Here is a 27,821-nt window from a genome sequence, read left to right as displayed (position 1 = left end):
AGGTGCAAATTGCAGAAACAAAGTCAAAATGTTTACAGCGGCATTATACAGTAAGTTTAAGCAAGTTACATGTACCAAAAGAGTGAAATATGCCATATCAAGTAAAGGAAAAGAGAGATCTATATGATTTAGCAATTAACGGTGAGAGATTTACTAGCCGCCTTGCCAGTGTCGGAGCAGAGCCTAGCGTTAAGTAGCTGCTATTATATTATGTGAAATTGAAGTAGAGATAAATCGACGCTATCCCAATAAGTGGTCCATATAAACGAGCCGTGTAATGGTTTCTCGTTCATCGGCCTAGATTAGAGGTTTAAGCAATTGCCAGAGGTAAACTCAACCTGGTTCCAAATAGAAGCAACAAATGACCTGATGTTGGTACAACTCAGAACGTACCAACACGAATAATCTAAATATTGGGTTTTACTTTCTAATGATCTTTGTAACCAACTTTCGATTAAGTAGCTAAACTGACCTTCTAATACCAGCCGCTTTGGCCCTATAATTCTACTCGCTTATGTTGTCGTTTTGGTAAAGAGACATAGACTTATAAGAATAGCACAGACAGCTAGGAACCTATATACGACAGCTGCACATCGGTCGACCTTTGACTGTCGATTTGATATAACGCAAAAGAAAACACAAACAAATTATATATTCTCTTATACCGAGCAGTAAACAAAATATAAGAAAGATAAGATCATACATTCTCTATGCTACGTGTCTTGTTTTTTGGCAAAAATAAAAAGTAATTATAATATTTCTTTTATTGATGCCCTAAAACAATGATTGCTCGCCTGGACAGACCTCTGTTGCAATAGATCAGCAGGCATCGATACTGCTTCGAGTCGAACGACATATATAGCGTAGATTCATGTAAATAAAGAAGGTTTCTTATGAGAGTTCCTATTGCACAAGCTAAAATGTACTGTTACGGACGAATCATTGATATCTAATACATTAACAAGGTTCGTGAGTGAGTAACGCCCGTGACTACTCAGTACTTCGAATTTTCCTCTCTTTCAGATAGCGACATTGGAGTAGGATGGACAACGCCATTATTTAAAGAAAGAAGGGGAAATCGATGAAGGTATACTATTTTACGTATTAGTATAATTACACAATATCAACGTAATTAAATAAAAGTCACAGGGACAAAATTTAGTATAGCCATTGGAAATTTAGTTTATGGGCATCTCTGATTTTGGCGGACCTAGTTGGATACGTAGCAAGCTAAAATACTATATTTATTTTTTGATACGCGCAGCTGCTTTAGTACGCCAAAACCATATTTATAATAATAATAACCATATTTATAAGGTTGTCCGCTTCAAGGTAGAAAGTGTTCTAGCGTTGATTTCTTTGCAGCGACTTCAAAGCGCGGATGTTGTGCTAACGAAAGTGTACGATTTGATCCTTAATAGGGTATTTTTTGTGGGAGGTCTTTTTTTGGGAATTGTATCTGCTCTAAAGTTAGATTAATAAACAAGTGGAAGGAACGAGTATAGGGTCTCTCATTCAATAAACCTTTTTTCTTCTTTCCCGACGTGTCTCTATCTAGGCTGTTGATATAACCCAGTATTCACTAGCCATTGACTACGATTGTGCGCCCATCAGTGTTGCGCTTCATTGAAGCCCCTGTTACTGTTTCGGCGTCATGATATTTTTCTTACCGGGAAGCCTTGTTTCTGATTCGTATATATTGTTGAGTATATTATCTTGCCACGTCTGTGCAGTATCGTCGGGTACATGGTGATGAAGCGTGGTGGTCAGGCAAACAGGTCAGCTTAATAAATGTTAAGGCTTTAGCATGTGCGTTAACGTAACTCAACTCGAATGAATTTTACTACTGCAACACAGTCATCTTTATGCTTCCGTTGAAAATCAGGCAAATTTTTACTCTTCTTGCCATAGTGGCGTTGTTTTTATGTGTTTTTTTTCCAGATTTGGTCACCCGAGAAAGAAACATTAGATGATTAGGTCATAGCGCTACTAATAATAGTCACGTAACAATGCCAACGGGTGTGGTTGATAATAGAACTCGGCTTTCGCGGTCAATAGACTACGATATTTTTGTGATCATCTTCGTACAAATTTATTCTAAGCTTGACAATTGTCTAGATGTACAGATACAGATCACAACGTCGTGTTTTTTACTGTTTTGTTTATCAAAATACGTACTTATTAAAAGCGCGCTAAATGAATCTGGTTTTGTTTGTTAACATCGACTAATAACGTTATAGTGAGAACAGGAAAAACTATCCGAATAGATGAAATACCTTCATATAGCTTCAGGGCTACGATAGTTAGCATGTGTGATTAGTTTCTAAACACGGTTTTTAAGGGGGGCCATGAGACGGGTGGAGGGCACGCACCCCTCCGAGTGAATTATCTAACGGCGTAAAAATTATTACTAATGCCTAAAATTAATAACCAGGAAAGCAGGAACTAAATAAGGAATTGAAAAAATATACAAGTAGCTGCTCATGTCGTGTCAAAGATTCGTCAAAAAAAATCCAGAAAAATTCACTTCGACTAAACGCCTAGTGACAAGGATCTGGTCACGTAAAAATAACAGCCAAACATGCCATAATGAACCAAAATATGGGTACGATTTTAACGATCATGTTCTATTGCGAGATCTATTGCGCTGAATCTCGTATTTTCTATTCAACTCATTGATAATTTGTGGAACATTTCTAACCTATAATAAATATATAGAAATATATATATAAATAATAGTAAATGTCAAAGTGTTCACTACTACCTCTTAATGTTAAAGACATACGTGTTTTTTTTTTGCACGACCTGTGATCAACGAATTATTGATTCAGTTAGATTGGTACGTCGTTTAGTACTCGACAAACTGGAGTAGTTGTTTTACGAAACAAACACAACGAAAAAAAAACACCTCCATGCTATACTAACAGACATCGTAATGAAAGAAAAGACCCTTTTAATTAACTTTTCACATTCTAAATAGTACGATAGAGATTTGAAAGCTGATTTGTAAACATAAGCGTAGCTCTGTATTTTACTTGGACGATATTTACCCGTTCATATATTGTCGGGCTCGAGAATTACCTGTAGTAAGCTAATAGTATAAGCACTTAGGGCAAGATAGGTTGTTGATATTAAAAAGCGCATGATAATTGCAAACTGCAACATAAAGCAAAGTTTTTATATTGGCACTTAAGCATCGACGGCAAAAACAGTCTGTGGGCTAAAAGTACGCAAACTTTTTTAAAAAAAAAATACTACTTTCAACTAAAGCTAAACACAATTTTTCGTCATTAATCTCGCACATCGTCATTGGTCAGACTGTTGCTGTGCTTCTAAAGGCACGTGTGTATACTCTCGTCCAAACAGAGCCAGCGTTTGCTTATCGAACGGCAAGATACATCATGACGGACATTAGCCTAGGAAGTAACCGGAGTCTTTCTCTCAGCAGTGGGTATCTGTCTTTGAGTGGCAAATACAGTAAACATACGTATTCGAAAGCCTCTCCCCGTTCGATCAAAGCACCGCACATTTTTAATATGTAGAATGTGCAATTTTTACATTTTCTGTTTCTATTATAGGTGCAGCTATATTCAACATAGTGTCATAATCTACAGGGTAGGCTAGAACACTAGTCAGACCTGGCTAAACGAAACGATGTCAAGCTTGAGCAGAGCAAAATCGAGGCTTTCATTGGATTGCTACAACTTTTCGTATCTACAAAACATGGGATTATAATTACAATAGGAACTGTCAAGTAGTCATAGATCACAGGCTCAGGTTATAATAGGTAATTTCGTAACAATATGCAGCGAGGCAACAGGTTCAAGTATTTCATGCAAATGTCGATTCTTCCGAGTAAAGCGTCGTAGTGATTGTTACTATATACGCATGACATACTCATCCATGTATTGCAAAGACTGCCTTGTCTCAATACTGTAGTCTGGACGCAGAATCGGTCACGCGTGGAAGTGTATGGACTTCGACGACGGTCTAGGGATGCCATATTTTATCGACATCAACAATTGATAATTCTCTACCCTTGAACTCACCTAATAACTGTCACACTGTACTCAGTCATGTAATGTTCTGCAGAGTCGCAACAAAGATCGCCACCAACGGTACCTTTTGCTACGTCTAGAAAAACTATGTCACTACAATTGGACCGGAAGTCAAAGGTAGGCAATTGTTGGTTTTTCTTGGCAGGTTTGCAGCCCATTGTATTCTCCCGTCAATGCAACGGCACTTAATTTTGTGTGAGTAGTTAGAAATTCGATGGAATAAGAGCAAGTAGTTTCTAGATGTGTGGGAGCTTGCTGCAAATTAAATGGCACAAACAAACGTAAGCTGTGAAAATGAGGAATTATATACAAGTATATTTCTTAACGGTGCATGAAGTAATAGATAACGGACAAGAATCATTACAAAAAAAAACTGTGCAATTTAACAAGATTTAAGGATTTGGTGATGTGGGCTAATTGTTTCATGAAATCGTAACGGCCCGACGGCCCCGAGTGATTATCAGCCTGTGCCACTGAAGAAACACGATCATCATCTATGGATTCGTTCTTGTTCAGAGGAACGACACCTGTCTTCTGAGATTTTCGAACGGTAATTGTCATCGTGAATGATTCCCGCACACGCTTTTGCCAGTCCGACTATTTTATTCGGCTTTTCGAGGGAAACACTCTTCAAACGCTTCTTTTGTGATCTATTCGGGGAGATTTGTGAAAAGCTTGATTTCCAAAAACTGCATTCATTAAAATACGTTCCTTAAAGTGCGCTCTAGGGCACAAATACGGTGGAACTTTCGTTTGTTCCAAATACCAAAACAAGGGATTCCACGTTTTCTTGGTGTTATTCAAGCGAATAGTCTCGGCTCTCTTGATCACTTGTGATTTAGTGAACTTGTATAGCGATCATTGTCTTCGGACTTCGGAAGGCAACTCTGACCGTTCCCATAGTCAAAGACATCTTTTTGTCTGAAAACTGATCGTGCCGTAGAAAAAAACGTCGTAGACAATCCTTCGTTAGCACGTGGCAGTTGTCGGGGACGTTTACGTTCAGTTGGCTTGATAATTAAACCCACCTTGGATATGGAATAACTTTACATAATTCTTTCGTATCGGGCAATAAAGTTCTTAATACGCATCGAACACAATCGCGAATGGATGTATGTTGATACAGGCAGTCCTCTGTGTGCGATAACTGCAACTGGTTTTTTCACAGGGCTATCTTTATCAGTCAGTATTCGTTGTATATACGTATCATTTTGTCCACTGTAGCATTTTCTACGAAAGAAGGTAGAAGATATGATCTCGATCCGTCCCGCATAAGCAAGGACGGTATGGAGTATCGGAACTGGCTATTTTAGGTGATCGCCTGATGCAGAGCATCCAGCAATAATTTACAGGACACGGCGTTCAAATCATGTTGGAACATAACATATTTAAATATATGATACATTTGTCAGCAGAATTGCGCAGTCTCGACGATGCACTATTAAAACAGTTTTACTATGCTATTTAATAAATTGGCAGTAACAAGCGCTACTGTAGAAAATTACAAAACATGAGATTCGAAATCTGTGGCTATAATTTGGCACTGATCAATAGGGTAGAGCGTTTAAATAATTTCGACGATGCTGTAGGAAAACACCGACGTTTTTTTTGTTATAAAAGTTCTACGTAATACTGATCTATATCGTGCTCTCTCACTTTCGCAACCAAGGTAATCCTATAATTTAACCTATAATTTAATTTTAATTTAATGTACGGATCCCAATGAACGTAATAGCGTTTGATTTTCTAAAATTAAAAAATAGCGACGTGAATCGCACAAAAATAGCTTGCGTACAATTCCGAAATTTTAATGGTATTGAAATTTAAGATCAATGTTCTCTTACTAAAGATGAGACCCAGCCGGCCATATAGCGTCCCCTCCATATAGCCCTAATCTCCCTTATTATTTCAGAATCTTCAATGCCAAAGTTAAAGGATGCTAGTTTCGATTTTCAATCGTCGTCCACAAATAACGTTGTTTCATAACTTTGGTAATTCGTATACGCACCATACATTCAAGCTTGTCCCTAAGTTGGGCTAAGTTACGACATTTAGGAATTTTCGTTGAAAAACCTTCATTTAGCCAAGCATATGTGTCTTCGTGTTAAAATGCTGGATAGTTATATTTAAATTAGAAAAAAAAAATTAGAAAAAAAATTCTAGTTTTTCCTTTTTTTGAAACAGAAACCCCTAAAATATATGATATTAACCTGTATTCAATATATTAAGTATTAGATGAAATTTTGCACGATTCTTAATGATAATAACTCATTGAACCGACATAGAATATAATCATATCTTTAGCCGTTTTATGCAGAGGTTATGATGGAAACAGAATAAGTGTTGTATCTTATTCGTGGTAAAAATTAATTTGATTTTTCCATACGGGTCCATACGTTTATTCCATGACGGGGCGTTCGAAATATAAATCTACAAGCTCAGGCTACGTGCTAATTGTGTTCCATATCACCGAAAGAGATGTGTCCTCTTGAGTCTAAATCACAATGAAGAAATAGGTTTCGGAGCGGGCGATTTTAAACACTACTGTCTGAGTATAAAGATACAAGTAAAATGTTTCGCATAAGTGTCTATCTCTTTAGGCGACTAAAACACATAAAAATGGGATATAGAAACAAGCAAAAATCAAGTGACTGATCGATACTCTTGGTTAGATTGACGTATTGATATACTAAAGCAATAACAGAGGGGCTTTCTGTAAATAGAACAGATTTAGAAAACACGGACAAACAAATAGCTTCTCGTCCCGGTTGTTATATAGTGCTGCGCCGGTGATAAACGGTTCTTCAAATAACATGCACTATTTTGTACATGTAAAAAAATAATTCCAATTTTTTTGCCCCACTTAACAATGCCATCTATTATAGTCGTTAAAAAAAAGATAATAACCATATTATTGTGTGTGTCGAACATGGTCTATATTTAGTACTTACAAAAACCGTTGCCAATAGGTGCTTAAGGATTAACTATGACCAAAGCAATCAGTTCTTTCAAGCCTGACATACCAAAAGCCACCATGTATACCGACTGTAACTGCGTATTGAGGTCTCAAACCGCTTTGCTTGTTTACGTCGTACATAAAAAATTGGGTTTATCCAACATGAGCAATGGACTATCATAATAGAAAGAGGTTTACTCAACGAATGTAGATATATTTACGTAGTTCGCGGAGTGAAGACCTATACAACGTATGGTTTAGCTCCGCTGTGTAACGACTCAATTGGCCTGTACAATAGATCCGGAAGCAAGCTCAGAGACCCACTTGGTGCCTCAACATTTTCGAAGCCCGATGGAGACGAGGCAAGATCCGTGGGTTCCTTTTAGATGTTTGGGACTTAACGGTGTCGCTATTTATAGTGCTGGCTCTCATTGCCTTGGCCGGAGCTCCGCTCTTTTGCACGCTACTGCTACACCCAGGTGAGGGTACGAGTAAAAGTTATTCATTACGCTAGATGCATATTTCAAACCGTTAATTTTGTTGAGCCGTCCTCTATTTTTGCCTACTTAAGTTGCTCAATGCACTGTAAAATTACTTATTACCTTCATAACAACGGTAGTTATCACATCATTGATAAGTCGGCACGTATACCACTGTCAACAGACATGTTTGCACTGCAGTAGTAGGTTCTTAGTAAAGATCCCTTGAGGGTGTCGAACCTCCATATTATACAATCAAAATGTTAGCGTAATTTCAAGTTAACATTTCGTTAATAATAGAATTGGGTAAAACGAATATAAGGGATTAGAAAGGCTTTATCTTATCCTTGTGATATATTGTTGCCCTATTTTTGATTGTAGGTTATATGAAATTCTGTGATGATGGCGATTGTCCTGCGAATTCGCGCTGTGTGATAACGGCTAAAGGTGAACATCACTGCCTGTGTGTGGGGGCTCGTAAAATGGTTAATGGCCAATGCATGCTCTATAACGGCTTTTATACCCCTATGAAAGGAACCGGAGAAGAAGAATAAATACAACGATTATCACCGTACTGAGTACTAACACTGTCTTCAAGCGATTGCAACTATAGCTCCTGTGAGAGCCTATGACCAGACGATAATATCATTTACCGTGACATGGATGTAGGCCAACGGATTTCATTGGTACACAATAAATTATTCTGATCTTCGCGTCACGCTAGCTCGAAACATAAATAACACTGTTTAACCATTTTATGTCGAAAGTACTAAAAATGCTTATTTATGTTTAGATCTAGTAACTTGCATTTCGAGTGACAGTAACTAGATAAATGTAAGTGTCCCATATCGGAAAAAATTCACCGGCTGTATGTTCAAGTTAACACAGTCGAAGAAGAGGGCACTGCAGCCACCATATACGTAAAAGTACTTCGGGTAGCTTTAGACTAGATGAACTATTCACGCTAAACCAAAACAAGGAGACTTGTGGTTCTAGTAAATGTGGTGAACTTAAAATATATTCCTGCTACATGTGTCATATATGTTTCTATAATATCGTGGATGCACAGCATATATTGACGTATTAGAAGTTTGATACAATTTGGGTACTTTCACTGATACCTGTTGCTGAGTCCATATTAAGGGCAATCAACAAGATGAGCAATAAAATATACTATGCCTAAAGCGTAACAGGTCAAACTATATATATTATTATTTGTAAGCAAAGGAGAGATGCTGATGTGTCATGTGTTTCGTGGTGACTGGCCGAAAACAAATTTGAAACCTGAAGGGATTTCAGCTTATTCTAGTTGAGAGATTGTTATCAGGCATTTTGATCAGTTCGCCTTATCTATCACCACCTAAACAAACAAAAACATGCCTTCCGATTATTCGTTAAATTCTAATATAAAAAGTACACGAGGAATGTCCATATCCTAGAGCTTGAAGTCGACACTCTTCGGCAGAACCTTGACAGGCTCGACAGCTTAACACCGAAAGTCTCCAAACGTAACTGATGCAAGCAGCGGTGGTAAGGCGATGAAGGTTAGCGTAGCTGAGCGCCATTTCCTATATCGAGGAACAACTGTATTGACGGTCCTATTTGTCGCGCCATTATCATGGAAACAATGTTTGTTATGGCATATGGATACATAGGAGGCTCGATATGTACTAGGCAGCATCAGCGAATTCGATTAAATCGATTGTAGAAGATAACAGAATCGTGAATATTGTCATTTCAAATAAATGATGGTCTTGTTGCAAAAAGACATATGCGATCTTCAAGTCAATGGTAACGTTTACCAATCTGTTTATGAATTTACCAACATTATGCTTACGTGGGTTTTTTTTCTAGCACTTTAGTCATCTCAGTTAGAATCTTTGTATTTGAAGTGTGGTAGAATCTGTTTACTAAAAAATGCCGACAACTATTAACCAGAATTTGAAAAGCATTCACCATTATCCTTTGAAAGGCCATCACCATTATCATCATTTTTTCCACAATGGTCTACTAGTGCCATTACTCCGAGCCCCTTACGCGTATCCATGTCTGGATATCATTTTGCGCGTACAAACACACATGGAGCTTAGAACTCGAAATATATCTCCCTTTTGCAAGCCGCTCATTGAATTCGTATGCAAATGGCAGTCTCCGGTAAGTGTATAGCCGAGCAGCGCTTTGTGGAACAAACTAACCTTAGGGCTTGCCTTTACAGCCATCTGTATACGAACTCTCCGCGTCTATTCCTTTTCTTCAAAGACAGTTCATGCCCCATACAATGGCCGACGCTAAACTTGTCAATAGTGAGTAGATATTGATGTCGATCGATCGATTGATTCTACGCTCCATTACAAGCATAGAATTATATATGTCACAGCAATGAAATTGGGTTTGTTGATGTATTCCAGATGCCTGTTTTCAATTGTCTTAAAGACCTGCTGAAAACGTATACCCTCTACTTTTAAGTGTGCGAACGACTAACTACGTTTCCAGTGGGTTGTTAATGCACGTCACAGTGTTATCTGTATAGGTGTTCAGCGTTGTTGGCGTGGTATCGTCCTTAGCAGTGGCCTACCCCCTACAACTAACCGTCATACTTGTGGAAAATAAGCGGTCGTTGGCAAACAGCTTCTTTGTAGCCTATAAAGTTGATGGCTAGAACTATAAGGAGTGCGTATTCGAAAAATGATAAGTTGTGTTCTATCCATAAATTTCAATCCATCATGTTATCTAAGAGCGTGCCTCTAAAGTTTTTCAAAAGCAAATCAAGTAGAGAAAATAGCTATTGTCTAATCGTCATATGGGTGATTTGAGGGCTTCTACTCATTGAGGATAACTGAACAATAACACAGCGCCTGTACGCATACTGAATAAAAAGTGTTTTACAACATAATTTAAATAGAAGTAAGAAAATGGCGACTAAGAACCATATCGTATTTATTTAATAATTACTATTAACAGTAAAGGGATTACTCAAATAAGATCGTTAAGCTGGCAGGCAAACATACGTTGTTTGAATGACAAATTAAACACTATCCCAATGTACAGTGTGCAGAAATCATCTAGTTTTTAAAACGAAATTATATCTAGGGAGATTAACATCAGTGTGAACGTGTGGGCATCCAGTTTGTTAAGGCTACCCTAACACTCAAAACAGCGCACAGATATTGAGGCCTTAAAAAGAGTATACTAATACGATATTAAAAAGGTACAAGCAAAGTTGGAAAGAAATTACCCTTCGCTGTCCGGTATCAACGAGCTGCCACACCTTCACACCTCTGCGATACATGAAGTGAGCTAGCTTACCGAAACAGGGACGACTGGAAGATTATTTCGAGAGAAACATATTATACCTGGAGGTGTGTAGAACTTCGCGTTCATCCGTTCTACACTACGTCGTCACGGAGTACAAATATAGTTTTCGTTCATAATTTAATGGATACTTTTCGAAGAAATAACATGACATTGATCAAGAAAATATTTGATATCTTCAACGCAATCTTGATATTCGAAGAACGACAAAGGTGCATCGCAACGTTGTATCTGACTATACGCAGTAATAGGGTAGCTTAAACACTCGAAGAAAATTTAAGGTGACATCTGAGCGAACATGATGCTTTATCTGAGTATCTCGAACGTAGCTGACACCTAGCTATACGTTCCGAAATTAAAAACATGTTGAAAGATATGGGATCAGTGCTTTATACAGTATCTATATACAAGTTTGCTCATTATATCATCGTATCGAACATCTACAATCAGCTGCGGTCACGACTCTGAATAGTTAGAATGGCTTAATTGACACTGTTTTCAGTGCACTGATGCATCACCATTTAGTGCCCACGTTACTACGGAACAAAATGTCAAAGTCTTTGAAATTTCCATCTTATTCATCCGCCTACGTCCTGGCTTAGTCGGTTTGCATACTGAATTTTAAAGCAAGTTATGGTCTAGGTCGAATCCAGACGTAGCTACGCTTCGTTGCGTGCTGGGAGCAGGCCATCTAAAGTAATGCCTAATAACGAAAACGCCAGGGGTAAGGTATGAAAGACATTTTATGGTCTGCATTAGTTTCTACATTGGTGCTACCTGGGTTAGATAAAGAAAAACAATGGTGTATCTATCTCAGTGATGAGCATTCTAATTATTAGCACATCGTTCAGACCGTCCGGTATTCTGCTAGGAGCTATAATGTCGGTGCACGAACAATGTCCTTGTGTGTTTATTAGCATGATTTTTTTTCAAGGTTTTTTATTTTTTGTTCTTTGTCACAAACTGTTTTTGCTATGGAGCCCGATTTTATCTTCGGGCTCCATAGTAAAGTAGACAAGATCACAGGGAAGAGGTTTCAACATATTTCATTTGTTTTTTACGGATATCAAAACGGTGTCGTAATAAGCCGGAGCAGACGAAACGTGCAAGACAAGGATTCTGGGGCTGAGAGTGTTAGTGCTCAAGAAAAGCTCGTTACTTACAAGGAAAGCTTCTCACTTTCCATAAATCGCCTTAAGTAGCTTTTGAAAGAGGATAGCAGCTAGGTAAGTTCACATCGTATAATAACTACAAAATTCTTAACGCAAGGAATCGTTCCCGCAGCCTTTTAATACTAGAAAGAACGTAAACTAAAGCATGCTGACGTCTGCGGCCGGTGGTGAAATCTTGCGGTCTGAAGCAAGTCCTATAGGCCAAGAAAGCTGCACCCAATGAACCAAAATGCCCAAAATTCGAAAAGTTACAAACAGTTACTGTATCTATGAACAAATCTAATACGAATAGAAAACACCACGATATTTACATATTTGGGAACTTATGAAGTCTTTGTAGTCGTCATTTGAAATGTTTTAAGTTCCACGTCGGCTGTTATTGTCCTTAAGCGTTGCTTCAGGTGGCTGGAGCGAAAGGCGTGGATATATTAAGTTTCCATTTCCTCATGCGTCCTTAAATTTAGTAGGCAACCATGTCAGCTTTGCGTCAAAAATCCTTGCCTCCTCACCCATGTGTATGTAATTACGCTTGCAAAGATAGTGTGCAATAGTGTAATAGTTCATTTTATCGTACTTCGTCATAATTAACTGTAAATAGATAGTATGCAGTTTGGTATATGTATATACAGATCGCTGGAAATGCACATCCCTCATGTGAACAGAACGTTACCAATAATTCTGCGACTACTACTCAAACGATTGTTGTATTATAATATTTACAAATTAATAACTACGTAAAGCTCTCAAAAGATCAGGTGCGGTTTCTAGCAGGATTATCCTCCTTGGACGCTTTCTGAAACATTTTAAAGACTGCGGCTGAAGTATTAAGGCGTAGAGCATTTCGTAAATGCTTCCAGAATTTATGAAATATCATTCGTTCCAAGGCAGTATATCCGTTACATTCTTAACTGACAGGCTTTATTTAGAACGAGACATGTCCTAATTTGATATCGAATATTGATTAACAATCAACTAATCACGGTTCTATCCTCTCATATAAGGGGAGTGGAAAAAAAGTTAAACTTTCTCCTCCCCAGGTCCTTTCTTTTATTCTTTGGCTAGGAACAACGTGGCATGGCAACGATGGCGATACACCGTGAAGCCAGTACCAGCATCTTTGATAGCTTGAGCAACAAGTGGTGTAGTGTCCAGCCTTAAACTCTATTGTAAGTGCACGTTAACCAAAGCAGAGTCTGTGTTTGAAACGAAACCGGTCGGCTACTATATAAATAGATGTGCATAGTTCATCAATATTTCGAAATATATATGATAGCAGTAAAAAAAAACAGTCCATTCCAGCTCTAGGCTAACCGTTTCGTTGTATGTTTTTAAATACTGCATCCATAATGTTCTATTTGAAACACGAAAGTGAGATCGGTTAGACATGTATGTTTGCACGTTTAGGTAAGGAGATTAGTAAACGCGCGCAGGCTGTATATTTACTATAGCCTTATAGCCAATGTTACGTTCTTCGCACGATGCACTGCAAGAGCGCTAACCGTGTAAATCAGTCTTCTTTCGTACGCAGATCACTAAATTTACTTGCATAAGATAGCGTAGCGATTTTTGCATTCACAAGGATTCGAACACACGACGCTGAAGCATTCACGTGCATACAACATTTATGTGGTCTATTATGGTAAATGGCACAATTTTGGCAATGTGGCCGGTGGGGTTAGCGACTTTTCCCGAGAAAATCCTCAATGTATGTTTAAACTGTTTGTTCAGTTCTTGTTTAGACTATGGCTACTGTTCACGGGCGGCTTGTTGAGCTCAGCCCACTGATGCACTACTTACGTACGTACGGCGTAACATCTGTGATTCAACTAAACCAATTAAGGCCGAACAGGTATCAATTCGCAAGAGTATTCGATAAATTCTATGAAAATCGAATCAATTTTCAGCTAACGAACTCAGCATCGGCCAGACTCATTTAATTAGGGGCCGTTCATTTTCACTAAATGTACATAACGTCAAAAAGCTACTGGGGTTTACTATTTTGCATAAAACCCTCTCATCTTCTCGTCCAAAATATATGACTGACAAACAATGTATGAATATATATATAAAATGTTGAAATCTGTTTAAGTGTAAAATTTTAGATTTAGTTAATTGTTTTCTGCTTTATCCTTCATTAAGACAGGATCGTCGAATACCTTGAGCAGCTATTGTAGTCATTATTTCTATTATAAATCAAAGAGTTTAAAAAGAAAACAAAATTTTCCTTCAACTGGTTTCAAGAAGTATTATTTGCTATATAAATAATGTTCAATTTGATTGAGATATCATTGTTAACTATTAGTATGACAGAGCTGCTTTTCGAAAACTTGACAGGCGCTTTTTGATCAGTTGCTCATAAAAATGTAACACTTTTTTCTTATCTACCTATTGGCATGTTGGCTGTCATTTTATGATATCTATTATTATTATTATCATGATACGAATTCGTTAAGAGCGTGTCCTTCTGCCTGCTAGCGTTACTGTTTATGAGTAAAGTGACGAAGTTTACTAATGTCTTCTCTTTCTGTATCCGCAAAATGACATGGCTCAGAAAAAAGACTTAAACGATAACCAGAACAACATTAATAGACGGAGCCATAGCTACTATAATATAAATTAAATGATCGGTACAATTAGTTTAATATCGCCCGCTCACCTAATCCTTTTCTTTACTGGGTCTAACCTTGCCAGTTTTTTCATTCACCATGCGGGTATGTGGAACCAATGTCGTTTGTCCGATAAACGCGGCTTACTCACGTAGATTATTCGTTCAAGCAAAAGTCATACGCAGACTCCACTCGGGCGCCATCGGAAGCTTCATTGAGCCAGTGTCGCTGCCCCTCGATTCTAAGAGGAATCCAGGCACTGGTTCGCGTCTTCCGGACGGAAAGAGATCCGTCCGGACCGTGGGGGACATATTAGCGAACGGGTGAAATATCGAAAACGCGTTATCAACGCTTCAGTGCCCTTTAGCAATAGCTTCTGCATACGACTACCACTTCTATCCTTTTCCGAAGTTTCCCCTACACCCCGGAGCACCTCCTTTTGCATGGCTATCCAACAAATTTTCTCCCTGAAAGACTCGGCGATCTCGCCCTATTTCGGAGCAGGAGAGGCTGTTAGAGGTGCAGTAAAAGGGTGTCAGCAGTGGCTGAGCACGAGGGACCCACAGAAAAGTATGTAACGATCAACCGAGGCTTGCGGCACTACTATCGCTCGCATGTTGGCTTGCCACTAACGTCATTGGATGCTCTTTCCATCTTGCTTCTTCCAGTTCTATCTCTGATTAATATAGCAATAAGGTATGTGTATGTATGTTTATGTGGAATCTAACTGTGGCTCAGCATACGACAAGACAGGCGCTTGGCGGTTGGGAGAAACTCAGGGAGGTTGAAAAAGCTGCCTCATCCCTAGGATTACTCGCGAGTACACGACTGCTCACTGCTGTCGTCTGCCTGTAGTTCCGCGCTGTGTTAGTAGCTGCCAGAGGTCGGTACCTGTGTATGATATCGTTCATTGTGGGCTCCGGAATCTAGCAGAACGTCGAGGCAGTGTTCATAGAGGAAGTGCGGCGATACGTTAGGATTCCTGTACGGACGCTTCACGCTGACTGTCCCGGTCGTAATAGATCCCCGATCTCATATAGGTTCCCTATACCCTACTTTTTTGCAGACAGCTCAGGATTCGAGCGGGCTAGCCCAAATTGCCGCAGCCTCCTCCGCCGCTGCAGACGTTGCGATGGTGTTGACTATTGATGTTGGCCGGTGCCTGGTAGCGGTGAATGGAGCACATCGCCCATGCAAAAGGAGAAAACGGAGACCAGTCAGTCCAGCTAATATCGCTACTAGTGTAACTGCCCTCGTATTACATGGACGCAACGATAACTATCGTGTAGCGGTTTTGTCGGAAGTACGATAGGATATAGCCATTCTGATTGCGAAGCGCGGCAGAATGGCGTAAATCCATATCATTGGTAACACTCCCACTACGTTCCCTTGATGCCCCGTGCAGTCCCTTTTGGGTGGACAGAAAAGAAGTCGAGTCCAAAAATCAACGTATCGCGCTTTTTCACAGGACCATAACACTTAGGACACAGGCTTGGAAAAGAAGAAGATGCTGTCAACGCACAAGGAAGTCGACCGTGAACGGATACAGAGGCGTTGATAAAGCTAGATTTTTGCTAATGCATATATATTGATTATAGCTATAAGGAACAGATGATTAAATGACATGGTAAGATGAGCTTTGGTCGATACTAAATAAATTAAATTAATATAAAATTTATTTCCTTCTACTTAAAGTAAAAAAGGCAAATTACAAAATATGTTCAGAGCATTGGAGAAAAAGCTAAAAAAGCCTTGCCTCTCTAGCTAGGTTTCGGTAAGTACAGTGAAATTTTGCGTGATTCAAAATTTCGAAAGTTTTAAAATACCGTCAGTAGAAGACGTCGGCAATGAATCTGGTGGATCTCTGGAATTTGGAGACTCAGGCATCTTAAGAAAAATCTGCAAGATACCTCAAATTTGAGTTCCCCTTATGATTACATTTCAAATGACTTAAAGGACATTTGTGTCATTAAATCGGTGCCAAAGCATCTGTCACTCATTTAATCAGTAACTATAAATTGGATAAATAGAAAAAATGTAAAGATACAAAGGTCAGTCTGTTTTAATCCAACTTGCCCAAAGTTAATTGTATTAGAAACCATATATATATATATATATATATATATATTCTTATATATATATATATATATATATATAGAGACAGAGAGAGATTTTCTTGTAGGAGCATTTAATAGGACCGAAGCTTTGTTTAGAACATGACATGGTAAAGTATAGGTGGGAAACTCTGAAATGACGATAAGACGGACTGGCAATAAAGAGCTATTAAGAATTTTGTCGTTTAGACGCGAAGACGACATGACGGGGGTCACTCGGACATGTTAAACAAAACCGCTGTCTTGCGGCACAGGTGTTTATCAGTGCGCATCCTACTAGCTAACCACTGAAATACATCCATCCGCCCCAGGATTTTGTATCGTTTTCCGATGAACTCTATTACCAACGATGTGCTATTGCGCTTTTCCCAGATATTGCTTCCAGTACCCAATTCTTCCTCTGTAGCAAAACATGCTAAATTACATAGGAGCTAAACAGAGGCCTAGAAATTGTCTCTGGTCAGCCACAGAGAGTAGCACTTGCTAAAAACTTATATTAAATACTCTATTTAGATACAAACAGATTACGCTGTTCTGCAAGAAGTCGTCGTGACGAGTTCGTGACCGGTATTGTGACGAGCGTGTGTCAGTATCACGCACCTATCACTTAATTAACTGACACAATCCTGGTTTTCCTCTCATCAAAAAGTTTTGAATGTACCGATTCAACTCAGCCCATTGAAGTCGAGCGTCAGCTAGCTTCCTTCTGCCTCCCTCGGAAATTAAACTACTCAACCGTTCTAATATTGCAGTTATTCATACATAACTCAAAAACCGAGGTTGAATTTTCTAAATTTTATTGGTTTTAAATCAAAGATGAGCGTACTAACGATCACGTGCAAACGTCTTAGCCATGTCTCAGGACCCTGATTAGCCTAAACACAGCGCGGAAACAGGCAACGAGATAAATGGACATAGACAACGTCGGACAAATAAAATGATTTATCAACATGCAAGATAGCTAACTTACGCAAAGAGAAGTTTAGCTGATCATTGGTCCTCCTACCACAGCAGTAATCAAGCCTAGATCAATGTTGTATAAATCCGATAGAAAGTTGTTACTGTCCGTTGTGTAAACTGTAAAAAATCCAACGCAAACACTAGCAACCTAAGCCAGTGCAGGATTAACGTAACCCATTAATATGCCTAGCCCAATCTGATTTGTCAGAGTGACAAGTCACGGTTCATGGCAAAATACAATAGCGCAAGTTAGATATAAATCTTAATAATTGAATCCTTCCATTGATCGAGCGTGGACAGGCGGGTAGAGTTGCTGCAAAAAAGCATAAAATACTCCCAAGCGACTCATCTTGTCGTTCGTCAGCTACTCGACTGTATTAACGTGCTCACCCTGAACTCTCTCGGTATTTTATCGTTGCCGTATCACCACCCATAGAGTTAATATCCCCTCATTGTCTTGTCCCTTCTTCAGCGAGGGAACGTCCACGGCAATCTCCCGGGTCAGGGTTCACAATTGAAGTACAGCTAATATTATCGCGGCGCACTCTTACAATGCGAAAAAGGGTAATCAAACGATCGATCTAATCATTTGAGGGGTAATAACTCCGGTGCGAATTTTCGCTCCTTGCTCGTCGTCTGCAACGTGCCATGCCGCGTTTCCCGCAATGGACAGCAAGTTGTTGGCACGTTGATTTGGCTTCCTTTACTCCAACTGCACGACCGATATTGATATTGTGATAATAATCACCGACAAAATAACTGCCCTCTCCGTAAATACTATAATAACTTAGTAATTATAGCTATTTTTATTATAGTGAGACGGGTTTAATACAATCAATGAAAAAAAGGCAGAAAGGTTACGAGCGTTATTCTGGCTATGTACCTCACTTGCTCAGAATACAATTTTTTTGCCTTTTAGAGTGGATTGGGTCTAGATAGAAGACGATGCGTTATCAGTATAACAGAATCCTTATAGAATAATCTCGATAGAAGTACATGTTAAAAGTGCAGATATATGCAGTTCCAGCTTTTGGATCGTGGATAAATTATTTACCAATATTTGTAAACTTTATTTATAAACATTCAAGATCTAAGCTGAAATTTTAACAAGGGCATAAGTCATACTGCCCACTTCACGGTTTGCAATAAAAAAATCTTGCTATTCAAGTCACAGCGATAGACTGATGCTCTAGTCGCTCTCCCTTAGCCCATAGAGGTTCCCACAAAGGCTTTACATAGGTGTGAATATATAGTGATTATATATCATTCGCTAGATACGCTGACGACGCTAAATATGCATGTAAAAGACAAGTTATTTTTCAAATCAGTTACCACTGTTGGAGTACTCCTAGTGTCGTGTTTAACGCGCGCGCACATTACTTTGTGCATTTATCAATTGTGTTTCATTTACATTTTTATATTTCACATTATGTATAATTGTTTACATTTGCTACCTTTTTTGTCTTTGTTTATGGCAGGTGAGCAAGTGCTGCGGTTCGGGTTACGGGGCCGGGTATTAGGCCACTATCCCACTTCCGATCAGCCTTTTGCCGTCGTTACTTATGTTGAAGCCCAGCGCTGTGCAGAATTGTCGCGTCTTCGTCTCAGCTAGCAGTAGTACAATGTACGTTGCAGCCCGAGCTTATCCTCATTCTTCAGCATTTTCACAATGTTCGCCACAAAAAGCAAAAAGAAAACTATTCAAAGACTTCTAACATACTCGAAGATCGACATAAAAACACACGTCCACAGGATATCATATCCCGTGGTGGTAGCAGCAGTCATCACAGCATAAAATGAGCAGCGCATCACCGCAGTGTCACCCGGTCAACGGTATGAGCCATCATCGCTGACGCCAACACGGCGAGAATCCCATTACTGACACCGACTATGGCTCATGACTTGAAAGCGCGGTGTCCATGGTAGCGGAGTCAGGAGTGGTCGAGGTCCGGACAAGCGTGAAGAGACAACCGGGGTCAGCTAGGGGCAAGCTAACATGTCAACCTCGGAAATGTGTCTTTCTCGTTCTAACTTTCTCCTTCATTCCAACAGCGGCCAATATCAGTTCCTTCACTCGGGTCGGTACGACAAGGGCTCCGCTTACTGCGAAACATCAGGGGCAGAACCACTACACACAGGATGCCTCTAGACACCAACCTCATTCGTTGGACGTGTACGTGTGTGAGAATGTGTTAGCGAGCTATAACTACAGAAACGATAGTTTCTCTTTCACGCTGTCCCTCTTTATCGCAATCGTTCCACTTCTCGCCTTCGTTTGCGTCTTCTGTCATGTTGGCGACGTCTGTTGGGAGTGGAAATGTCGTCGCGGGAGCTACATCAGTGGTGGCAGGCTAGACTTTCCCTCTTTCCGGGCAGCTCTGCAGCCGTTTGTCAAATAAAGGAGGCCAAGCCATCACGCCAGCAGTGCTATCCCGCACCATTTCCTCGTCTGAAACAGGGCGAGTGCCTAAGCTTTTCGCAAAAAAGGAAGCCAAAAAAGATTGAGTACTGGAGAGACATGACACTCAGATAATTGACGTCACCCGCTGCCGCCACCAATACCCGCCCCTTTCATCCCTAGAGGCTGGCCCCTCATTTGCCACTCGTCCCATACATACTCGATGTAGTCGTTGAAGTTGCTCTCGCTGATCCACAACAACCAAACCATCACCCAGACAGACAGGGTCTCGCTCGCACGCTTTTTTTAGTTTCTTCGTTCTTTTGAACCCCAGACGAGGGCTATTGGGCAACTACGAGTAGCCGACAGCCAGGCACCTGCAACGAAACTTCCCCTTTCTCCCCACGACTAGATGCCTGATGTGCCTATGTCCAACGCCGCCGGATCAGTTCGTCGGTTCCGAAGAAATGTCGTCAGCCAGGACGCTGTATAGCAACCAAGCAAACGACATTGCACGGACAAATCGATCGACAGGTCGAACTCTCTTGTCTTACATTTCCGTCTCGATGTCTTTTCAAAAAGGCTTCGGGGAAGTCATAACTAGCAACGACGCCGCTGACCACCAATAGTTGACTGGGCAACAGTCTGCCACCCCATCGAATAACAGCGAATAGTTGTTGGTATCACAATAGTGTAGCAGCAAACGGAAATATATTGTGGTAACGGTATCGCAACAATAACAAAGGTAAAATAGATGATTGGAAACCTGCTAAAACAGAAATAACAGACGAACTAGAGTGAACGCGAGACAGCCTTTCGTATCTATTGTATTGGAACTGCAAGTACAGCCAAATCCTGTTTTGATAGTCTCGTTTTACTGCCTTGTACGAGGGGGGGGGGGTAATATCTGTAACATAAATGTTACTTTTGACGTATCTCACATCATATAACTAAGACAAACGCTTCTGTAATATTGGTAATATCGGAAATAATATCTTCAACGTGACTTACTAAACGAATTCTTCTCGTAACATATATATGCTACGAGATATAGACGCGTTGGAACATAATACTGCAAGCCTGTGATTGAGTAAGCTCATAAACTACATCTGTGTCTTTTGCTCGATCCGTTGCTAGATCATCTCGGCCGTCCAGATATAGAGACAGGACTGATTAGAATAGAGTCGCTTGTTGTATAAGTGGTTTGGTTCGAGTTTGTGAATGAAAAACATAGCAACAATAATACAAAAAACTGAGGAGCAGCTATGAAAACAGGAACAGCTTCTTCTTTCGCAATAAGCTTATTTTGCCTGTGTGTCGATATGTTGGCGTCCGTTGACTCGAGCCCATAGGCAGCAGAAGGACCGCGGACTCTAGCACTTGCTTACGGAGGTCTATCAGGTCCCAAGCACTACAATATCTTCGCCTTCATCACAAAGGTAATCGTATTTTCGTTGCTTTTATCGATAAAAGCCGGTAAAAGGCCCGAGTGAGAGAAAATCTGCAGCTGCTCATTACATGTTATTACGGTTTGATGGATGTCAACATATTACAAATTGTGGGCCCGGAACCGTAAGCAGCATGGTTAAAATCCGCAAGAAAACGTATCAACTAATGTAATCATACGTATGAGTTTATTAATATAGATAATTATTTACATAACACTGTGTGTATTCGCTAATCGTTTATATTGTAGGGATATATATAATTGTTTTTTTGACGATTATCTTCTCGGTTGGGGTATCTTGAGTAACGTCACGTCTTGCTGATAGGTTGTCATGAACTGTTTAAGGAATTTGAACATTGTTTAAAATTAATGAAATAGTTTTTTTTTTTTTTTTTTTTATTTCATCTAGCCTTACTTACTAGGAGTCAGCCGTCAGGCATAAAACTAAAAAGATCTTCTTTGATCTATTCTGGTGATACTGCAGTGACAACGTGTTTGCCTATTGAACCTAAAGGCACATGGAAGTCTAAATTCGGATCCGTTGATACACTTCATTCGGTGCCGAAAGCCGGCTGTCTAAAGCAATGCCTAGCGGATTAAGTATTAGATTTAAAACACGGGTACTCACTTCGATTTAAAAATTTAAAAAAAAAATGAAGAAAATTAGCTATGATGAAAAAAGGAATTGTGCTTGCAACGCTTGTTCTTATAATATTCTCTCAACGAAAATAATTATAGATTAGTATAACTCATTTTTTCTTAGATTCCAGCCTATGGATGAAATGGTTGGCATTTGTAGGAAATTTATATACTGTTATGACCCGTATCGATCATCCTAAATAGTTCCGTCGCTATCGCTATATAAGAACCAGGTGTTGCCTAAATATACTCATATGTCGTTACCAGAGGGAGGGGCTTGCCGACATCAATAGGTTAGTTAATTTAAAAATAGGTGAGATGGTGGATGAAGTTGAACCTGTGATGATGGCCTTGCATGTAAAGGAAATTACAATTTTTTTGATTCGACGGTTGTGAAAATTCCGAGGTGTATACGTGTTTACATCAGTGAACGCTGTTCATAAGTGAAAGTTCAAGTTCGAGCAAGCCACGTAAGTTACGACGGTGGCATGATAATGTTGAGAATAATCTGGGTACAGCAAACCCTAAACGACTGCAAATTGACGATCGTCTCACGCCTGGAGGATTGGCAATGTTAGTTGAGAGGACAGACTGTTTTTGGCCGCATTTTGGGTACATGCGGCCGAATGCTATTACCGGTACCAATATTCTAAGGCGTTTTTGTCGCTATCATAACGACGAGGGAAAATAAATAGGACTTGTGTCGGTATTAGCGCTTTGCTATTACAATGTCGTGAAAGCGTACCTTATGTACTACTACCGTATGCTAACCACACCGGAGGAACACAGGGGTCTTGCAGTACTGAAGTCTAAAGACCCGGAAGTTAAGAGTCACTTCGGGTCGAGGATCGACTAAAAACTAGAAACCTGTGTCGCATTTCTGTCATGACTAGTAATTATCTACTATAGCTTAATAGACAATAGTAAGCTCAGCAAGGCAAAAGCAGACTCATAGTGGTAAAACCATAAATCCTAAAAAGGCAGCAAAGAAAAACACTTCAGATTTAAGCGGATGTCACCTTCAGTGTGAGCCTACTCTCTCCTAGCTTAAAGCATACTGCTTTTAAGCGTACATTTGCATTATGGCTATGTTTCATTCTGCCTGTATACCGTTGAGCTATTATAGACGATAAATATGCGGTAGAACCTTAACTCGAACCCGGATAGTGTCGAAGCATAACTCGATTTTGCATTAAAAATTGCATTGTTGTCACATAGATCCTTTTCCGAAGTTATCTCATTAGCCTACATTACGTTTTTTCTTATGTTTCATAGTGTATTAAAACGATCCCGCCAATTCGATATTTATAGTAAATGTGTAAAAAGATAGCGCCGATGAAACAAGAAAATGGCAGAAGTACTTCAACTGTCATCGACGTTAGCATAAGTTAGCGAGCAGCTTTTAGAAGGAAGTCCTGCGTACGGGTGGACGACATGAAGACGAAAAAATGGCCGAGGTCGAGCATTATTTGCGTTTCTAATTACACCTCTCCTGGAGCCTTTAAAGAACTCAAACATCGCACGGCAAAGTCGCAGTCGCCGGATGCGGTCTATGCTTGAGAGGTAGTACTCGCCCGTCCGGATAAGCAGAGTAGAAAGCGCCGCGACTTGCCCCTACGGAGAGCAACCTAGTCCGGAGCAAATACTAATGGTGAGAGGCAGGGAGCAAATGAAGTGCGAACTCAACTAGGAACTCAGTTCGGCCTAACTCTAGCCTCGAAAGTCGATGGGTCGCTGGCCCGTCGCACGCGAACCAACTTATACCATTTACGCTTGACGTGACTGGGCAGTTCACTCGCGAATGACACCCCTTATCTCTTTCATTTCCAAATTCTACTACGTCTGTAAAACAGCTATTACAGTCCAAGGCTGGGAGCTGCTGTAGATGAAGATGGTGGACGGCTGGGAGCTCTTATCGTCACCGGGCAGCTATGTAAATATTCGCTGCCAACCCCTTACTAACGGCTTCGTTTCCTGTTCTTTTTGCCTTCGTTGTTTACGCTGCTCCTGCTGGTATTGATGGTGAAAGGACGGTTACGATTATGGCAGGTTCGCGTTTCTTTGCAGGATCAGCTTGGTCTGGTAACCCCGTCTGACTTCATTCCTTTGGTTTATTTACGGCCCTAAGTCAATTACTTGCAAGAGATTCGATCGAATTACAGCAGAGGGAATGACTAGGTACTTTTTTTAGCTACATAGATACAGACAGTATCAACACGATACGATCTATGTGGTGGATCGCATTAAATTTAATGGTGATGTAATGTGTTGATGCATCCCGTAGCTACACTGCAAACGAGCTATAAGTATCAAAAGCAGAAGTGGACTTTAATATACATTATATGCATGAAATGTGTCAGTTTTATAATATGAAAAAGATAACAGTTTTATAATATGAAAATAATAACATTGTTATTTTTCTAATAAGTTGAGACTACTGATCCTACAAGTATCGGCTACTTAAGATCAATATCGAAGGTGACTGAATTTACTGATACATCAAGGAAATCGAGTGATGCCTAGGCTCTGAAAACTCGCTAGATTGGCCTCCGTGTAACATCTTTCAGCTATAGTTACACACAGGTTCTACCAGCTATCAGATCTGACCTGATCAGTTTTGCTATCCGCCCCCGCGAGCAGTCACGTAATTTGTTGTTCACTAATTAGCGGTAGGTGAAAGAATCAGTAACGTGACTTCGTATCCGTAACAGAAGCAAGCCGCTTTGCTCGACCAGATAACTACTATTGATGGTTTGATCGGGTTTGTGGTGAACGGCTCTAACACTGCGTCGACACCGGCAAAGAAATCGTACTTAGTATCGTTGACAAGATGGGGGGTGAAATTAGAGGGAATGGGCTTCACTTGCAATCAGGGTGTGTTTGGGCTTGCAGTTCCCGCGCACGTGGGCCCAGGTACGTAAGTCATGATCAACATGAAAAGTGCTAAACAGCTATGATTCGTTGTATTGTTTTCAAAAACGTGGGGAAAATTGGAGGGGTCAGGCATATTTAAACCCTCCCTCCCAAGCAATAAACGAGGCGATAACAAGGCTCCCCGTTTCCATAGATGCTTCCAGAACACGAGTTCGAGTTTGGCATGGCTTAACAGAACTTGTCTCAGTCTATGAAGGTCTTATTTAGACACCATGTAGCAATCATGTCAGTGTCTCGTTCCACCTAACGTAGTCTGATAATTCGTATAGAGGCTTGATATACTTCCTTGCTGATAAATAATCGAGCTGAACAAGTAAGAAAATTGACGATATCTGCTCCTTAACTTTTTATTAGTTATTGCGCTATAACCATTAGTCTGCACATATTAAAAATAAAAATGCTGGAGAACGAATTTGTTTGCGATTGTCAATAATTGCCGTTGCTTCGACGTGCGTATTATTTTGCTCCACGTTTTTTTTTATTTATAGATTTTTTTTTTACCTAATTCTAGTTTGACTAGAACAGCGATACGAGTCCGCTAAATTAAACAAGTGGCTGTTTGTTTATTTTCAAGACGATTTTACGCGCAGAAGGTCTAACGTTTCCATAAGAGCTGTTGTTATTGTATATCGAAATCGGAGAACTTACTTCCTATACCCAGCTAGAAATCTTTCATGAAATCAAAACAGCAACAGTAGCAGCTCGTATTAGGCGAGTTAACAGTGTTCCTTAATCTTCGTCAGCAATGAGATTTTGTTAAGATCTACTGCTAGACGCTCTAATCCCAATCATTAAAATTAAGATGCAATGTGCAGTGGGACCTCGACGTATTCCCAAATTGGTACGCCAGGACGTTCATGGCTTACTCGTGGCATAGATCTGGTTAGCCTGGCATGCATTTAATCGTCATAGGTGGCAGACGCTGACATTGCTGGGGCGTCAAGCCCTCATCCCGGATACTGCTGGTCACTCTTGCAATCACAGCACCCAACTAACCAGTATAGAAATCACTGCCTTCCCGACCCGTCTTTCCGCCTACCAATGCTGATATCCGCTAAAGTTAGCGCGCAATTTCGATTGCATCGCTGTAAGTCCTTATGACTCAGATCGTTTAGTTCGTTCGTGGTTGCAGCTGGTGTTCTGGGGAAGTTAGCGGAAGCTGCCAGTGCGAAGGCGGAGAGACAGAACGAAAGGATCTGTTGCTTTTGCCCTGTTATTGCTGCAATAAAAGACTGGTCCTGCGTTGCGGTCACATTGCCACCGGACAGCGATGTGGGATGGCGCTTTCGCATCTGCATAAAAAGCTGGCCGTCCTCAACTTCCCTGGAAACTATCCCCTTCGAAGACCGAAACCATGCACTAACATCGGCGTGGAGCCTAAAACCAGCACACTTCGACCTGCTCTCGTAGCCCCAAATGTCTTCCTTGCCAGCCAACAATCTAACTAAGCTTCCTGCTTAATTCCTGTCTATTCCCGTATCTGAATGCTCCCACTCAATCAGCAATTCACTTGGCAGTCCGAAGCACGAAGTCTGGTCAGTTGTGGTTACTATCAGCCGGTTCGGCCATTACTGTTCATCAGCTAAGCAAAAAGAAGTAAGTGCAAGGAACTTAGGGACGACATAGAATGACCGACCATTTTCCGTGCCAACCCCTGAATTCCTATAAACCAAACGGCGCTATCCATTCATCCTGTTGCCGTTTCTGCACAGAATAAGGGGCGCGTATCAAGACGGATGTCAGGGCTGCAGTAAGCAGCGTCATCACTAAAACAGGCAGAGACAACAAGAAATAAAGACCGGAAACTCGAAGACGGTGCGAGCTTAAAGTGAGCTTTCTGCCCGATTCGGACCGCCATGCGACCTATAACGTGTGGCAGCATCATACTAGAGGATATGTGTTACTTCTAAATCCTGAATTAAGCTTGAGTTCCAGCTTAACATAGAGTTTATTCTTTGTCCCAAGTTAATTGGAGCCTCTAAAGAAGGCGAGGGTTAGTATTTTTCAGTACTTCTGTAATAGCATAAGGACAGACATAAAAAAAGCATGAACTAATAAGCTGTCCACGCTCCTTAAAAAAGGCTTAGACTATTTATGATAGTCGTCTAAAAGGCGATATCTTCGTAAAAAAGGAACAAAAAATGTGAACCACGAGCATTATCCAGCACTTACCAAAAATATTAATATCTTGGTACACATATTAATTGTTTTCATCTTTACTTACAGAAGCAGTTATGAAAACGGGTATGTGAAATATGTACTATACCTGTTCATACATTAGGTGCTTCATTCCAAACTCACGCGTCACCAGCCATCCTTTAGTGATTTACATATATATATACATAGGAATGAAAGCAGGTACCTGATATGCTAACGCCAGGCAGTTACATGGATAAATCTGCCCACTGAAATCTGAAAAATTGTGAATATGCCCTGTTTCGTGCCCCGTTTCACTACCCCAAATCTTCAAACGTTCGGAGCTACAGCGCCTTCGGTAGGGTCATCTTGGTTTATCCACTACGTTAGTTGTTTCCCAAGCTCGCTCACATGTGCTCTCTCGAACGTGCCGCGCACTCCATTTCGCAGTATTTTAAACTCAACTTTCGTTCTGTTCTCGACAAGTCATGCAGTTACCCTTCAAGAGTGGTCCGTCTTGTCCCTTTGTAAGCAGCGCCACTCAAAATGGCTACAGCCTCTGCGTCCCCTATTCGTTCTATCAACGAATTTGCTGATTCGCTTCCTTCCC

At 40.3% G+C, this 27,821-nt stretch overlaps 1 protein-coding gene and 1 long non-coding RNA gene across 4 annotated transcripts; both read left to right on the top strand.

Annotated features, from left to right (window-relative positions):
• The first annotated feature begins 3,318 nt into the window (after window positions 1-3,318).
• Window positions 3,319-8,233, top strand: LOC111267321 (uncharacterized). Of its 3 annotated transcripts, none has more exons than XM_022845509.2 (4): window positions 3,319-3,447; window positions 4,093-4,175; window positions 7,313-7,493; window positions 7,875-8,233. In XM_022845509.2, exons 1-4 carry the CDS (start codon window positions 3,402-3,404, stop codon window positions 8,045-8,047), a joined length of 483 nt encoding a protein of 160 aa, XP_022701244.1. In that variant the 5' UTR covers window positions 3,319-3,401; the 3' UTR covers window positions 8,048-8,233. The 3 variants fall into 3 exon arrangements, with proteins under 3 accessions (XP_022701244.1, XP_022701246.1, XP_086827382.1); XM_022845511.2 differs by having other exon boundaries at window positions 4,075-4,175; XM_086971256.1 differs by having other exon boundaries at window positions 3,579-4,175.
• A 3,607-nt stretch (window positions 8,234-11,840) lies between these two features.
• Window positions 11,841-16,225, top strand: LOC147752549 (uncharacterized). Its single transcript, XR_015313749.1, has 3 exons — window positions 11,841-12,031; window positions 13,040-13,143; window positions 15,650-16,225. It is a non-coding gene; the product is annotated as an uncharacterized LOC147752549 (long non-coding RNA).
• Window positions 16,226-27,821: the final 11,596 nt, after the last annotated feature.

This window comes from Varroa jacobsoni, unplaced genomic scaffold, assembly GCF_002532875.2.
Source record: "Varroa jacobsoni isolate VJ856 unplaced genomic scaffold, vjacob_1.0 scaffold_1169, whole genome shotgun sequence".
Lineage (NCBI taxonomy): Eukaryota > Metazoa > Arthropoda > Arachnida > Mesostigmata > Varroidae > Varroa > Varroa jacobsoni.
Note: the sequence above shows the minus strand (reverse complement) of the source record. Positions and strands in the feature narration are given on the sequence as shown.